Source organism: Trifolium pratense, linkage group LG1, assembly GCF_020283565.1.
Source record: "Trifolium pratense cultivar HEN17-A07 linkage group LG1, ARS_RC_1.1, whole genome shotgun sequence".
NCBI lineage: Eukaryota > Viridiplantae > Streptophyta > Magnoliopsida > Fabales > Fabaceae > Trifolium > Trifolium pratense.
The window spans coordinates 30,884,294-30,902,697 of record NC_060059.1 but is presented as its reverse complement, the minus strand read 5'-3'; the positions used below and the strand labels follow the sequence as shown (position 1 = coordinate 30,902,697).

The window sequence follows — 18,404 nt, the reverse complement described above, 5'->3', positions numbered from 1 at the left end:
ACATATATAAACTTACATAACATATCTGATATATTATTGTGAACAAAATAATAGCAAAAGGGAAACCAATTATGAGTATACAAACAATTAAGAGAGAAGTTAATAGGCAAACATGATATGGAGAAAAATCAACGGCTTAAATCCATATTATACTTTTCAAAAAGTAGTATTAATAACAATGAGATGAAGAATAGAAAATAGATGAAATTAAAATAAATACAAAGCAAACACAACTTATGTTTTTCCAAGACAACTTGAAAATGCATGAAAAAGAAATAAAATGGAATAGGCCACCTATGAATTCAAACAAATGGTTAAATATGTTAATTGTTCTTCAAAATGAATAATCTCCTTTTTGACCGAATATTAAACAAATTTAATTTCTCGAAATATCATAAGAGAAGTAATAATCTTCAAAAAATTTAACTACACATCATGTGGTTTATTTGATTCACAACTTATTATCTTCTTCCAATTTATCCTTGAAAAATCTTCTTTTTTCATCTTAACCTTCTTCATAAGCTCATTGTCTATTCCAAAACTGTTGAAGTGACCCTCCATCTATCAAGTCATAAGTTAATGAAACTGAAAGGAAAAAATTACTCTCATTTGAAGTCAGACATGTTAAGACACTTAGAAATAATATACTCTGTAACATGTAGTAGTTGACTCCATGTTTGTACCAATAGCAGTTGTCCACTCCCTACACTTAGCTAAAACACTCTGCATTATGCAGGAAAAAATCTGCAATAAAAAGCACTCTCCAATGCAAAAAACTTTATTTTTTCAAACAAAGTATCCAAGTTGAAACCAACAAATACACCGAAAACCACAAATTTATCAAAAAGAAGATAGAACTCAAAATTACAAATAAATCGCTAAATGAAATAAAACATAAAACTAAAACATCTTACAAAAAAAAGCTCATTACCAAACTTACAAAGAAAAGACCACCAAGTACACAAATTATATATTATATATAAAAAAAACCTCAAACATTGCATATTGAATAAAAAATTGTTCAACCTAAGACTTGAGAAGTTTTCTGAATGCAATGTTGAAATTGTGGTGTGAGTAATCCATTACTAAAAAATCCGTGCATCGCACAAGTTAAATTGCTTGATTAGTCGTTTAAAAAAAATATTGCTTGATTAGTAGTAAAGTAGTGAGTAATGTGGAAAAAAAAAGTGGGAGTTTGTGGATAAAAAAGAAAGAAAAAAAAGTGGGAAAAGTAACAAATAAAGTGGGGTTTTGTGTTTGCAATTGGACATTTAACTCATATATTGATTATGTGTTGGTTACAAAGTATATCAAAATAATTGATATGACTTAGTGGTAAATATAATAAAAAGTGTAATTAAAATGTCAAGGGTGTGAATCTTACCCTTTATAACTTTATATATTTAAAGATATCTTAGCAAACTCAAATAACATTTTTTTAAAGTAGCTTCTATGTTTGCGGACCTGGATTCATTGCAGTCGGCACCTGTGACTGCACCTGTAGTCAGTAAGATCAAGACCGTTCGATCAAGATCCGACGATCAGTATTTAAAGATAAGAGTTTTGATCTTTTAACAACATTTAAATGTGAACCGTTTGATGTTAATCAGACGACTCTAATGCACCGACTGCATCAAATCGAATGCATTGAATCCATTTCCCTATGTTTGCGTAAAAAAAAAAGCAACTTCTATGTTTAAAAATATATTAGCAAACGACTTTAACTTTTGTTTCTAAAGTTCTATTTTTTTATTTTTTAACTTAGACCTAACCAAAACAAAATAATACCAATCAACTTTTGTTTCTACAGCTCCATTTTTTCAACTTACAAGTCGAAAAAAGAAACAAAATGCCTTCTATTTATTTATTTCTTTGTTAAAAGAATGGTAGTATGAGTAGAAACCTTCCTTTCTATAAAGTATAGTGTGAATTATTTGTACAAACTCTAATATTATGTAGAACTAAAATTATTATTTAAATTTAATATTAACCTTAAAAGATCGTGATTTTATAGGATTACTAAGGACATATTTAATCCTAACTTTTTAGGTAGAAAATTACCATTAAATCTCATGATTTTGCGAGGCACAAGAATTTTAGATTTTTTTGTCGAGTCCTTTATCCCATTTTATGTCCAACCCCACAAATTGAAGTTGTGTTGTGTGGTACCTTATTTTTTTGTAAATTTTTTCTTAACTTTTACCATCATAGATGCTAACTATAGTTTTCATTTGAGAAAAGCAGAACATTAAGCCCAAATATAGCATTTACACCAATTAAAATAATAAAATGAATGAATAATAGGTTTTTTTTTTATGATTCACCAATTATTTTTATCCCAACCTTTTTTCTCGTGCTTTCATTAGTAAAAGCTATTCCAAAAAATTAGTAAAAAGCTATTCCAATAACATTAAGCCCAAATATAGCATTTACACCTGAAAATTTTAGTGTTTGTATATTTGGACTTTTACCTAAAAAAACGTTGAGCTATTGGTTTTGATTTGTTTCTCAACCGGTAAAGAGTTGTGAAAGATCAAAAAGCACTTCTCTTCAATTTTTCACTTATGAAATTTTTGATTCCACCTTCAAGTCTCCCTCTTCTTGGTTGGTTTCTTCCTCCCACAAAAAAAACCAACCAAGAAGCATATACATCTCTTGCATAATTTCTCTCTCTCATTCACATTAATTGTCACCTTTTTTTAATATATTTTTTCTTCACTAAGAAGCTACATTTGCTTAAGGTTTTCTTGTTTCAAAATTAATTGGAGCTAGGCTTAAAAAGTCACAATTTATACATTTCTTCTCAAAGGTTATAGCAAGGTAGGTTTTTTGTTTATTTATTTTTGTTCACTTGTTTTAATTTCTAACTCATTTTCACCCATTATATAAAACATTTTACCTTGGAGATTTGTTGCATATAATGAAAAGAAACATGAACAATTTAATTAATTGATAAATAAATTTCGAAGAACATAACCTAGTCGTTCAATTTATTGTATATCATAATTAGAGACAAATTTCATATTTTGCTGTCTATTATTTGTCACTAATTCAACTTTTTTCCGTAATGTAAACAATAAATAGCCGATAGAGAATGTGCCAAAAAAAAAATAGCCGATAGAGAAAGAGTATAATTATTTGTCATTGATTCAATTTTTTCCTAGTAATATACAACAATTTATGATCATTTGATTTTATTTCAGGAAATTGATTTTAATTAGTTGGTTTCATTGAAGATTGAAAGCAACAACACCTTTTGAGTGAAGGGATTTTGGTACAAATACATCAACAAGAGTTTAATTCCTAATAATTAATTAATGTCAGGACCTAAGGTGAAAGGCCTCCTCAAGGGACTAAGATACATTTCTAATATATTTGGTAAGTATCGTAATTTTTTTTGAACCCTCAATGACTTATTTATGTATGAATTAATGGTGATCTGGTTGGAATAGAAGAATACACCTTTTGTGATCGATCAATTTTTCTTTACACCTTTTTCGTGCAGTAACATGATTACAAAGAAAATTTCACTAGGTGGCAAATAAACCTTTGGTTGATGGCAAGAATAAAAAAATTAATCAAGTGCAAGTTTGTTTTTAATCTATTCATCCCTATTTTATTATCAAACTTTGTTTGAATACTTATTAGTTATTAATTTATAGAAATAATTTATAATAATATGTCTATAAATGTATTTAAGCTCATTTTCATAATCTCTTAAGAATAGTTTTTATGAAAACAACTTATACTTTTTTAATCAACTTAAAGTGTGAAAATTATGAATATTGAAGTGGTGAATAAATAGTAATGATTTTTGTGCAGATGAGAAAGAAGATGAAATTCAAATTGGGTTCCCAACAGATGTAAAGCATGTGGCACATATTGGATCAGATGATCCATCAGCTAATGCACCTAGCTGGGTATACTATTTTCAATAATCTTTCATATCTTAATTATCTTTTAATTAATTTTAATTCTTACTCTTAAGCCTTATTTTGTGTGCAATTTGTAAACCTATGCAGATGAATGAATACAAATCAGCAAATCCATCAGGAGGAGCAGTAGAAGATACTGAGACCGCTGAAGGTTTGCATATATTTCTCTCAACACAACATTATTTTGTTAATAAACTTTTATGTAGTTTTACATGCTTACCAAATTTTAAGTGTTTCCAAATCAATCACCTTTTAACTTTGTTACCACCTTACTTGAACAAGATCTTTTCTATAGAATCGTACTATTGTGTTCTTGATTTCTAAGGAGACAGGAACATAAATCTGGACGATGAATTATGACTGTGTAATCAGAGCGTGATTAACGGTTCTGTAGTGACATCCTACGGGAATTATCACAAGATACTGTAGAGGATCGTTCTCAGCCAGCACAGTCTGGTTGGGTTTGTCACACGGTTGTCTGACAGATTTATGTTCCTGTCTAAAAAAACAATTTAAATGTTTCCATTGTTTATAATTCATGACCAAAATAATTCATTTATTGGTATAAGTGTGTTAAGAAGTCTCACATCGGTTACGAGATAACCTGAATATATGAGGGTAATCATCACCTTATTAGCTGATTTTGTAGGGTTGAGTTAGCCAACTCCCAATTCTAAGAGTTTACTTAAAAAATATTTTGACGAAAGAACTAAATGTTTGAATTGACGGTGAATTTGTGTATGCAGGTAAGAGCAAATCATCGAATCCAAAAGAAAAACCATCAAAACATCGACACATAATTCCAAAATCAAGACACCAATCAATTGACCAAGAATCCAATCCAACAGCCAAGAAGACCACACGTCGCCATAACAGATCATCAGACCCATCCGCAGACTCCTCAGCACAAGATTCATCAACAGGTGGTTCTCGACACAGGCGACACCGACGTGGCTCAAACCACGGTTCTGATTCGGTGCCGGCAGATATTCCAACCGACACCAAACCTCATCGGAGAAGATCTAAGAATTCTGAAGATGGTTCGGTGCGGGAACGCTCTTCAAGAAGATCATCTAAAGGAGATTCTTTAACTGACATTTCTATTACGGATTTTGGATCTGATTCTGTTCCAGAAAGTGGAAACGAACCTAAATATTGTTAAATGGATCACAGTTACCTCGAGGGATTAGCCTATGCAGTTGTGCGTGGAGGATACCTTTGGTTTAACAAAAAAAAATTAATTCGATTTAAAATTGGAGTGAGAGAGTGAGTGAGTGAGTGAGTGAGAAAGTAATGTTGTTATTGTTTTTATTTTAATGATGATTAAATTAATCACAAATGTTAGGGATGGGGATTCTCTCCGGTAAATTTCTTTCTTACCGGAGAGGATGTCTAGTGAATATCTCAACCATTCAATTTTGACCAAATCAATTGACTCAAATAGATGACTGAGATCTCATTAGACTCTGCGGTTACCGCAAAAGATCTCTTCCCCAAATGTTAGGGAGATAAGAATGGGAAGTAAATTACAGATTTTTGATGCAATGTTCTATCTGGGGTTGTTACTAAACTCATCTTGAGGAGGAGATTTTGAAGATGGCTCCATCTGACTCGATGAAAAGCTTTACTAGTGTCAAGCTTTATAGTGTCAACAACTGTTCTTTACCTTTCTTCTTGAGTTTCATATGTTGTAAGAGCATACTATCAATTTTTGTTTTTTTTATAGAGTAATATGAAAAGATCATTTGATGCATGTTTTAAAAGAAAAATGCTCAAATGCTATTTTGTATCCTATTTTACTAAATATGTAATTTTTGCCACTCTATTTTTTCCTCGTAATTTTGGTATTTTTATTTTATAAAATTTTGATATTTGGTCTCTCATTTTAGCATGTTTTCAATTTTGGTGATGTGTATCTCATTAAATAACGTGACACGGTGTATCTTGTGGCTACCACATCATATTTTATAATTTTTGTATAATTTCTTAAATCAGATTTTATATTTTCTTAAAGAAAATAGGATATTCATCGACAATGTAAAATAATTTTACACCAACATCTAATAACAATCGAGTATTCCGTCAAATCACCCCCTTTAGTGGTATTACATTAGTCTAAAATTAATTTACTTTAGTTGACTCTACATTAGTGTAAAATTAATTTACATCGACAAAACATGTCTATTAAACTCTTTTCTTAAATTAAAAACATAATTAAAAAAATGAAATGAAATTCCACATGGGTTGTTCTTATGTTGAAGACTTAGGACTTTGGAATGTGCTCATATCAAGGTCTCACAAGTTTTAACCCACTTGGGTTGGTGCATTGGTATTGGCTTGGAACCTGGGAGTGTGCTCCTCTTGAGGTCTGAGGTTCGATTCTCTCTGGCGCCAATTTGGGTGGGCTAATTTAGCTTCTTCATAAAAAAAAGGTCTCACAAGTTTTCGAATCCTCTTGTATCACATTCACATCATGTGTTGGATCAGTTCACACATAGTAGAAACTCTAACTTTAAATGACCTCCTACTAATGGGCAGCAAGGCTGGTCCAACGTATAATGAGGCCTAAAGCGAAAATTTGAGCTATACTTATGGAACATATATAACCCTTTTCTTCTTCTGAACTTTTGTCAAGTCATTCTAAATAGGAAAATAAACACACTTTTAGAGTCATCATACATTTTTTTACATATATGAAACTAGACAATTCATATGACTCGAATGAAAAAGTATATAAATGCATATTTGACTAGGTTATTTTTTATATTCAGTTAGGATATACTTATCTCACTAATTAAAGGGTTTTGAAAAATGATCGGTTTCAAAAAAGTGCATGTTTGACCGAATGAGGTCCTCTTTGTTTAATCGATATTTCATTTGGAGAGAGATAATCTCATAAATAAAAATATATATTATGAGTCTATCTTTCTCCAAAAGAAAGTATTTATGGCCACAACTGAGGTAACATTTGACCACGATCCTATAATATCAAAGATCACAACTGCTCACCGTTCTTTTTTTGACTTTAACGGCTCATCTCGTTGACTATGTGCACTCATAAATTGCGTTTCAAAAAGTAAACGCGATACTTAATGCACATTGTATTTAAAATACAAATGTCATTTAATATTAAATTTCTTAGAAATTTTTTTTGTTTATATATAGTGCTTTCCTTTATGTTTCTTTGCACTTAACCATATTTTTCCCTTACACTTCTACACATATCAAACTAATCTCATTTTGGAGACTTGAAAAATGAAGCATTGGGTGTTTTTTGCAGCATCATTCATGGTTTTACTATCGGGGTGTTGTTGCAAATTCACAAAGAAAAGAGAGATGAAAAAACGCGATGAACAAGTTTCCAAAGATGAGAAACAACGCAATTGGTCTAAAATCCCAACTCAAATTTTAGAATTGATTCTAAGTCGCCTTTCTCGAGCCGATTTCTATCGATTTGGTGAGGTATGTACTTCTTGGAGGCATGTTTTTAAGCAATCCATTATTTATAGAAGCCCATCTCCTTTACCATCTATGCCCTTACTTTTACTCTATCGGTTGCACTTATTCAATGACATTAAAACCGGCCTTTTTAGCTTGATAGACCGAAAAATGTATTTTCCCAGGATACCATTTTTCCAAGGGAGTAACCTACATTGTCTCGGTTCAATCAATGGTTGGTTGATCATGATTGATACTAATGCTACTCGTTTGAGTTCATCGTCCTCTAATTCCAATCATCATAGATTCCCATCATTCTTCTTTTGGAACCCAATTCCAAATGCTAGAGTCATGTTGCCATCAAGGATAAACATTCCATATCGCGCAAATTGGTACAAATTATTTAGCAAATTGAAGGCATCATCGGGACCAGATAGCCCAGATTGTCTTGTGGCAGCTTTGTTTACCGGCCAACATAACATTGCCTTTTGCCGGCCTCATGATGAATCTTGGAATATCATATATGTTGAAAATAATAATCCAAATGCAGTTTTCGCCGATATAGAATTACTTTACGGTAAGTGTTATGTTCTAACCGAAACATTAAACTACCGAAATATCACATCTATATTGGTTTATGATCTCCAAGAATCTTATTCTAGTTCTAGTCCTCCAAAGGCCAAAGTTTTGATTAGCCAACTTCATCAACAAGTAGAATATAATTCCCCTAACATTAGGGATCTTATATTTCAAAATCATCAACTTTTTTTTTACTTGGCAAGTGATTCAATTTCAGGGATCTTATACTTAATTTTAATTATTGTTGACTATAATAATGTTCATCCAATAGAAAGAGAATTTATTGTTTACAAGGTAGACAATTTCAACAATGTGCCTATGCTTGTAAGGGTCATGGATTTGAATGGTGGTATATTGTTTCTAAGTCATAGAGACAGCAAAATAGTTCCAAGCTCTACTCTTACTGGACATGAAGATTTGATCAGAGGAAACAACATATATTATGCTCATGTTTATCCATACACAGAAAACTGTCCTCTTATGCCTAGAATTGTGAAGTTTTGTATGACTAGTGGGAGAATCAACCACATTCCTTTGCCAAATCCAGAGCTAGGTTCTGAACCAACATGTCTATGGTTCAATCCAACAATTTGGTAATTTTGATTTGTGATTAAGATGGTATATGTGTGTCTTATGTTTTACAAGTATGACCCTCCGATACTTGATATAAGAAAAACTTTATTTTTTAGATTCATTGGAAATATAATGTATCTAGTCAATAATATGGACTAAATACATTAGATTTTTTATTTTAAAAAATAAAATTTCTCTTATATTAAGGATCGGAGGGAGTAGTAGTTAAAGTTGAGTAGAGTTGATTTTTTGTATTGGATGTAATATCTATCTAACCCTATATGCAAGTAATAAAATATGCCATCTTCTATCAAAATTTCAACTTCTAAGTGCATGTTTGTTTTAAAGGATTACTAAGAACACAATTTTTTAACACTTTTTGGCACTCATTTTCTTATTAAACAAAATCAATGTAGGTTTCACACTTTAGAAATGAGTTTCACATAAAATAGTGAGACCTATATTGATTTCACCCAATAAAAAAATGAATATTAGAGAGTGGTAAAAAAGAGTAGTTTTAACACTCCTCTGGTTTAGATATTGTAAGGTACAAAATTGTTATACCAAGTTGACGAGGATTATCAGAGTTGGTGTCATGCTTTTAGTTTAGAATAAGCTCATTTTATAAATTTATTTTTTGTCAAAAATTAGTTGCATATAAAATAATTTATGTTAACATGTGCCTTCTAAGAAATATGATAAACGACTTATATAAAAGATGAGAGCATCAAATTACATAGATGAGTAAAAAAAGAGTAAATAAACAAATTCATCCTCAAATTTGTACCCATCAATCAAATTCACTCTCCAATTTATCAAAACATCCTTAAATTTAACAGACGTCACTCAAATAAGTCACTCTATCAAATTTGCATGTTAGATACGTTGACATGTGACGTTAAACAGTGTCGTGTACCCCTCCCATGGACTATTTTGATTAAATTTTTTGAATACAATTATAAATTTTTTTCTTCAAACCCATATAAACTCATTAGTGTTCTTCAACTCAAAATCCAAAATTTCTATTTATGAACTTATTACAGATCTATTCTTGTGGCTTCAAAATGCGTCAGGTCTACCTGCTTATGAGTTACTATGAGATATTTCATTCTTGTTCCAAAATGTAGTGACTTGTTTTGGAAGTTCAATTTTATATATTATTTGTCCCTAGTTGCTAGTAATAATCCTATAGTATATTGGGATTTACCAAATTGCGATTTATTGAGTTGTTACAGTTAAATATTTTTTCTGAAAGTAACCAAACATACTTTCATTTCATGTTGGGGTCATGGGGTGGGTCGGTTGAATTTGGGAAAACTTTTGTGCTTTCACACGTCTACTTTGAATAATTTTTTTATAATAGACTTTTTAAATATGAAAAAACATCTTCGCATGATCAACATGCTTTCATACCATTTGTATTTGACACTTTTGACTTTCTCGGTTGCGAGTCTTCTGTAAAGAGTTTAAAAGGTTATGAATAGCAATGTTATGTTTCCTAGAACTATGAATGTTGTTTTTAAGAGAATTAGTTTTGTCATTCAAAAAGGATTAGTGGCACAATTTATTGCACGCTTGTCTTTCATTTATATGTAATTACACTATATTTATTATACTGTATATTACAATAATAAAATAGACTTTTTTTTACGCAATTTTTATAATAGAGCAAAGGATGAGATTTATGATTTCTAACGTATTACTCAAATTTTTTATCACTAGATTAAACCTAATTGTTTTGTGAAGTTGGATCATCTCTTCTCAATTCTCTAGATCTCTCTCCTTCCTCTCCATCTCTCTCCAACTCCAAAAAAACAATATCAAGTACCACAATTTTAGTTATACTCCGTTTGCTTTTAAATTATTTTTGTGATTGGACAAATTGGGGATAAGAAATTAAATAAAAATTGAAACTTTTGTGCGTCACTAAACTACGTGACGACAACTTCCTATCTCAAGTATAAAATATCTAAAATACCAAAATAATTCATTCAAAAATAAAATAAAATAACATATATTCTCTTTGTTTTTTTAAGTGTCTTTTTTGCACTATTCATATAATTTATTTTAACCGTAATTATTTATTAATATATAAAAATAAATGGTAGCATATAAGATATTGTTCAATTTGTCTCGATGGATATTTTTAAAATATAAATTTTTTATAATTTATTATAATAGGTAACTAAAAATATTAGTGATTAAAGTTGTGCATTATCATATATGCCATGATCTAAAACGACACTTAAAAAAGAACGAAGTGAGTATTTTTTTTTTGTAAATTAGTCTAATAGTTAAAATTACATTTTTTAAGATGAATAAGTAGAAGTATGATAATTTAAAATTCAGTCCTTACTTATTACATGCAATATCCTAAGCTATGCTCGAATGAACCCAAAATAACATTTTATCTACTAAATATCTTTAAAATAACAAATTGTACAATTTTTAAAAATATATCCTATATTATTCTTTCTTATATTTTATCCTATACTTATCTTTTTCTTTTTCTTTTTCTTGTTCTTTTTCGGATATAAGAAGATAAATGTCGGTAGTATTTTTTTATAGAGACTGAATATGTAACCAAAAGAAGGCCCATATTCAGTTTGTTAAGAAAAACATCCTATCCTGAGCCCGTCAAAAAGAAAGATCGAGAAACATGTTCGATAACATTATAAATTTTGTCTTAAAAAAAAAAACATTATAAATTTAGGTTAAGAATTTGTCAAAAACACACAACCCTCATCTTATGCGCCGCACACTATTTCTAAACCCTGTTTTTCTCTCATCAACTACAGCCTCAGATCCATTCTCTCACTCCCACAAAATTCTGAGTATCATGAATCTGTTTGATACAAATCAATAATTCCCCTCTCATCAACCAATTGTGGTTATGATGATGATTCTTATCACTCATTCAACCACTACTATGTGCAACTCGACCAAGATTCTTCAGATGGGTTATCAGCATGATGATGTTGTAACCTTGGCTACCTTTAGGAAAGGTCTCTGTCTTAACGGTGAAATCGATGACTTTTGTGGTCATCATAGTAGGATATCTAGTTAAACTAGATGTAGTAATGTACAGCACAATCATTGATAGTCTGTGCAAAGATAAACTTGTAAATCATGATTGTGTTGTTACATATAAACTAATGTTGTAAGGAAGGAAAGGTGAAAGAAACTAAAAATTCATAGTCTTCGCTATGAATTTGAAGAATACATCACTTACAATTCCTTATTATATTATATTGATGCAAAATCTTCTTGATCAAGTTTATTATACGGTACAAAATCTTCTTGATCAAGTTTTTTATTGATAGTCTGTTCAAAGATAAATTTTATTTCATGTTGAATTTCTTCGAGTCTTGTGGTTCTTCTATGTATTGACTTACGAGTCTTGTAATTCTTCATGTGAAATAAAATATTTATTGGAATTTGTTGCTAAGAGCAATTGTGATGTTTAAGTTTATTTGTTTCATATTTTACCTTAAAAATAAGGTTGCAACTTATATTTTGTTTATTTAGTTTTTATAGTAGATATAATTCTTACCTTTATGAAACCTGTGACTTAAAATAGATATAGATATTGTCTTTCATGTGATCCAAACTGTTTTGAATCTATCTTGACAAAGTACTATTGCTTCTGGTGAAATTTGAAACATGGTAACAATTAAAATCTACCTTTGAAGTTATTGGATCTTAAACAAACTAGTATTATATCATAGCTTCTATATGTCGGGAATCACTATCTTTGGTGCAATTGTTTTGTAGCTTCTTCATAGCTTAGGTGTTTATTATATCATGAGCCAACAACATACATAGATAAATTCATGAAAATATAAAACAGAATCAAAATGTTGAGATGGAATTTTTAGCCACTCAAGAGTTCAGCACTACCAGACTACGACTTCTGCTCATAGTTCTAGAGGCGAACTAGCTGTTTCAGCAGCAATCAGTTGCTTCGACGGCAACAACTTCAAAGAGCCTCAAACTACTTGACAAAAAAAAAATCAAAATATTGATATTGAAGTCCTTGCATCTGCCTAATTACTACCATTTATTGTATAAGATTCATCATTGATATTGTTTTATAGCTTATAATCTATGATTCTATTTCTATATGTATTTGATTCTTGGGTGAAACAATTTTCTGGCCATATTTTATTTACCTCGCGGTCGAAATTTAGACTACTAGGATCTTTTTTTCCCCAGGAATCAGAGAGTTATAAACTAAAATAAAAAACTGAAAACTGATCGAGTATGACACCTTGTTGCTGGAATATTGGTTCCTTATTATTATTATCATGGATTTATCACTTATTTGGTGTCATTGGTGAAAGGAAGATTGAAATTTTGCTTCTTTTGACAGATTTTGGATACTGGCAAGCCTTTTATTGATTTCGAATCTTCTAAGGAAATATTCATTGAGGCGCCATTCATTGATTCAGTGCATACAATTTTTCCTTAAAATGTTAAACTTTTTTGTATATATGTTTTCCTTAAAATGTTCTCGCGCCCTTTGAAATTATCAAAATATATTCTTTGCTATTTAACTTGCGAACACAATTTTTTACTTAAGTAGTGAACGGTGTTTATTCCATTTTTTTCATTTTTACGTTTGTTTCTTAAGTAGCGGAAGGAGGAAAATTTGAAATGCATGGGACAAGTGATCGAGATATGACGGCAGCCTTTGTTCTTGTTTTGGATTTTGATATGACGGCAGCAAGTAACAAAACCTATGCCCAGACATCACTCTCTCTTCACGCGCCGCCGCATCTTCCCTGTTGGAAGAAGAAATACTATGGCGTCTCCCCGTGAAAAACCTCCATCAACTCTGCTGCGTCTCCAAGTCATGGAATTCTCTTATCTCTCGTGATTCCAAGTTCGCCAAGAAACACCGTCATTTCTCAATCTTCGACCACCACCACCATGACCGCAACCACCTAACCCTGTGCTCCGGACTCAGATTCCCGTATATGGATAGTTTCATGCAGCTGAGCCATCCTCTGATTAAGTCTGGATATATACAATTATAAGGCAGTTTCCACTTGTCATGGCATCCTTTGTATTGGTATCAATGAATCTTCAGCTCTTTTGTGTAACCCTTCCAATGATAAGTCGTATTATTACCCACATTATGATTTGGGAGTGTTGAGGGATTGTTTAAGGATGTCCATCTCTCTTTTAAAATCAAGAGTTCTATTCTCTAAGGACTTCATTGCATCTCCCATTTCTTCAGCTTCCTTCTTCTTAGAATACATTAGTAATATTATAATAATGCACATAACCTTGAGGGCATGGACACAAGAAGGTTTTAAGGCCACAACTTAGTAATATTATAATCACTAACCTTGAGTTCTCAGAAGCACGTACCCTTTGCTGCTTTCACTTCATTGCTAGTGGAGATTGTTCCAAAACTAGATCATGTTATGGATAAAGTTGAAGAGTTGGGCAAACTTTCTCACTTGTGAGAGTTCAGAATAGTTGTTACTAGATGTGTATCATTCCATGAGAAAAAATGAATATAGTTGAACGATGTTTACAATACATTACTTATTTTATGCCTTCTGCATAGCGAAGATTAAGGCACGTCCTGCATCCGAGCAAGTAATATGTGCGCACATATATATTATAGCAATCAAGTTTTAGTTCTCTGAGAGCTGAGTCCTAATTATCATTCCTTGGTATAGGATCTATCCAGGACTATATGAAGATCCAAAGAATTTAAGTTGTGAGTGTCAATAATTTATACTCAAACTCAACGTCTGCGTCCCTATGAATGAAAAAAATTATGAAAAAAAGAGTTCGCATTCTAGAATACGAACTTAGTTTGCAATTTGCTATCTAGAAAGCGAATTTAGTTTGCAGAAAGCAAACTTTTTTTTTCACAATTTTTTTCATCTAGGGGGCGCAGATGTTGAATTTGAGTATAAAATATTACCGAAGCTATGTAGAGTGCGAACTGAAACACGGTTCACTATTTAGAGTGCTTTACACTTTTACACTTTAATGTGGCCGCTATCTTACATCGTATTTTAATTTGTCATCACCGGAGCGGTTGTGACATTATCGACCAATCACACACACCATAAATATAGATATACTGAATTGTTACTTTATTCGATATGACAAAATTTACATTTATACTTGCAAGTTGCAATAGACATGTATCAAGGCTACAATAGTTGATAAGTTTGACAAAAAACAGAAAATTATGTGAATGGATGGTTCACAATTTAACTTGCGAACTGTGTTTCATTCAAAGTTGTTTGTTTCCCCAGTTTTTGTTATTTACACATTCGCTTTCTAAATATCGAGAGGAGTATATTTGGAAAATCAGGGGCGCGCATGCATATATGCCTGGGGTGCGAAAAATAAAAATCTAATATAATACAGCAACATGCAAAGAGTTGGGATCCTCTCCATGCAAAGACCCCGTTTTCGGGCCCAGTCTTTCTAAAGAAAAATTGAAAGGAAACAAAACTAAAAAAAATGAAACGTCAAATGTGAAAGAGATAACACCGCACAACCACCACAACACCACTATTAGTCCACCAAGTGACTGACGGCCAACCACCCATAATCGGCATCGTCCTACCCTACTCGTATTCTCTAAAACTCCGTCTCCATTGAAGTTGAAACAAAAATAAAAATTTCACAATTTTGTGTTTCTAAAATTTGAAACTAAAAATTACAGTTTCATGATGAATTTCTAGCTGCTTAGTAGGGTTGAAAGAGTGTTTTTGTCTTTGTAAACGAGGAGGCTTTGTATGCATTATTCACTGTTGTTGTACTAGTAGTCATATTTATTTGGCTTAATTGCAGTTTTGGTTCACCTATTTTCGCAATTTTCTAGAATTGGTCATCTATTTTAAAAATTTGACAGTTTTGGTTCCCTAACATATATATTTGTCTAAAATATATATGGTAATACAACGTATTTTAAATTAATTTTATGAAGTATTTTTCTTACAACTTCATCGATGTTGGTATTTTTCCCATCATCAGATCATATGACACGTCGTTTAAAACATATTACATCGCTAATTTATAGTTAAAAATTATGATAACAACACCAAAATTGTCATATTTTAAAATAGGAGATCAAATCTGTAAAATATAGTTGAATCAAAACTACAATTAAGTCTTTATATGAATGTGATGGTTATTGATGATTTATGTTGTATTGTATACATTATTACTACTACATATGTGTGTGACCTATGCCTCTTGAGTTAAGTGACCACCAATATCAAAACGGGAACTGCATGATCACTTTCAGACTCATCACGCTTGAATGTTTCATTAAATGTTCTTCAACACCTTCTTACTTAGCAGAGATCAAGCTTTCTGCAACATATTACAAACCCAATAAACTATAAGCTCGTATGATTAAAAAAGAGATTCGTTTTTATCATGAACTATAACTTTTTATTAGCTTATAGTTTGTTTTGATAAGCTAATCTAAGTAGCTTATAACTTAAACTTCTCACTTATCATTTTCTCTCTCAATTTTACCATTCTTATCTTAATTGAAAAGAATTAAATATTAATTAAATATTTTTTAATGTAATTTCATACTTTTAAGTTAATTCAACTAATAATTTTACTAAACACCGTAAAATCAATCACCTATCAACTATAAGACAGTTTATCGGTTATCGGCTATTTTTTATCAAAAGAGCCTTTGATTTAAATATTTCTTTTAACCATAATTTATACTCTACTTTGTTTAAAAGTCTTCAATGAATGATCTCCAGATAATTTATATAAAAAATTATTTCTTGAGAACCATAAATAAATAATATCAAAATATCACTTCATGTATACTAATCTGAGTAGTCATATACATCTTGGACTCTAACAATTTTTTATTTTATATCAAAAAGTGGTTAGTCTAATGATATATAATTTTAACTAAACTTGTGCTAAATTCGCTGTTTCTTTCACAATACTATATTCTTCAAGATTTGCATCATTATTGTCTATCTCAAGGTCTATAATCTTCTTCTCCTATTTTGTGGCCGAATCTCCAACTATAATTCACCACAAGAACGACGAAGACTGCTATAGTGAACTATGTGGCAAAGTTAATACATTTTCCACAATATTCATCCCCGACAACATCAATCACGTCTTCACAAAAGCTCGTGCATAAAAGTAGGCAACTGAGACAAGTTGGCCCAATCACGTTTTGGTGGGTCAGCTAGCGCAGGTTGAGGTGACTGATTAGTTTTATGTGCATTTTTTTTTTGCTTGTTCATGATAATTGTGAGTGTGTCTAGATACAAAGAGTCCACGTGTTCAAATAGAAAAGGTGAACGCTTAGTAGAACACTCATCCAAATAGTAAACTCCTCATTTTGCCGCACCTTTTGTTTTACCCTTTTCTGGAGGTGGACCCGTCGACGTCGTTTCAGAATACACAAACTGTTGAAACTGCTCTTTCATATGGACATTCATGCTATAGTCAGTGACATAAAACCTGGACTATATATTTGCATAAAGATGTGTCACAATTTTCTAGAAAAATATGAACTTTATTTATGTACCGGGAGGGTGCACTAGTAAACTTGTGAAAAGTTTGTTTGGGGTTTGCTGGATAACTAGCGAACCCCCATTACAAAAAAAAAATTAAGATGTAGAACCAGAACATAAACAAATTTTTAAAATAATACAGGACTAGAATGTAGGGTTGTGCAAAATAAAATTAACCGACCGCAACCCAAAAAACCAACACTCAATTGGGTGATACGGGTGGGTTATCATGGGCTTCCGGTTCAAAAAAAGATAAAAATCAGTTAGAATTGAGTTAGTGTTGTTGGTCACTTTTCAATCGGTTTCTATTTTCACGGAAAACAAAATAAATGAGAAATATGCGCCGATTTAGGGTGAGCGGCCATGGAAAGCGATTGAAGAGATGCAAAACCTCACACTGTTGCAATCTAGATGGAAAGAGTAATACAACTGCTAGTTTGCACGGTGACAGTGGCAAGGTTATAAAAAACATTCCTGGTAACAGTGTCACTCATCTAAGAATGGTGGTTATAATAAATGTGATTTGAAAGATTTGTGTGAGATTATGAAACAAAAGTTTATACATGATACTTGTTAATGATTTGGGATTCCGCGATGCTTGCTATAAAAAATTGGTATGTAGCAGATTTGGAAGATAATTCATGGGATTCATTCACGATGCTTGTTGTTTATCTATTTCAAAGAGAACGAAAAAGAAAAAAACTGTGAAAATAGAGCAACTTGGAAAGTGACGCGGATATAGCATTACACGTGTTATAATTTGATTGGGAACAATACCAACAACACTTATGGTACTGCACCTAAGTTTTATCCTTAAAATAAGACAAAACTCAAATTAACTACTCAATCTTTTCTTTTTCCTGCTTGTTCTTCATGCTTAGTCCTTCATATTCTTGACTGTGTTTCCTTTTTTATTGCAAAAAACCCATGTTTAACACCATCTCTTTTATAATTACATGCCCTTCTACTCTCCATCTTTGTAGGCACAGACTGATTGCAACAACCGAACCAACCAATCAGTCGAAGCCGATGTCCGCCTAACCCACCACCCGACCTATCCGTTGGCTCTCATGGTCGGGGATGGGCTGGAAAATACCCTATGCGGTTTTGAGTGGATGGTCGATTTTAGAACCGAATCCGACCGAACCCGGACCGTGCACACCCCTACTAGAATGTATTGTTCGCCTATAAATATTCCCTACAATTGGGATCACAACACCATTCATGTGTAATTCTCTTCTAAAATGAGTTGACATCAACATGCCACTGATGGATTCTCATTTTTTTTTTGGCAGATGTTACCCAAACAACTAAGCAAATACTTTTTCAACCTATTGTG

The 18,404-nt window shown here is 31.7% G+C and overlaps 2 protein-coding genes and 1 non-coding gene across 3 annotated transcripts; all 3 read left to right on the top strand.

The window, feature by feature from the left end:
- Positions 1–3,317: 3,317 nt before the first annotated feature.
- Positions 3,318–5,765, top strand: LOC123892245 (CRIB domain-containing protein RIC6). The gene is made up of 4 exons (XM_045942051.1): positions 3,318–3,378; positions 3,823–3,920; positions 4,023–4,086; positions 4,682–5,765. The coding sequence occupies exons 1-4, from the start codon at positions 3,318–3,320 to the stop codon at positions 5,095–5,097; spliced, it is 639 nt and encodes a 212-aa protein (XP_045798007.1). The 3' UTR covers positions 5,098–5,765.
- On the top strand, positions 4,199–4,423 carry LOC123903464. Its single transcript, XR_006808035.1, has one exon. It is a non-coding gene; the product is annotated as a small nucleolar RNA U3 (small nucleolar RNA).
- A 1,425-nt stretch (positions 5,766–7,190) lies between the features above and the next one.
- On the top strand, positions 7,191–8,549 carry LOC123892237 (putative F-box protein At4g22660). The gene has a single exon (XM_045942047.1). The coding sequence runs from the start codon at positions 7,191–7,193 to the stop codon at positions 8,547–8,549; it is 1,359 nt and encodes a 452-aa protein (XP_045798003.1).
- The last annotated feature ends 9,855 nt before the right edge of the window (positions 8,550–18,404 follow it).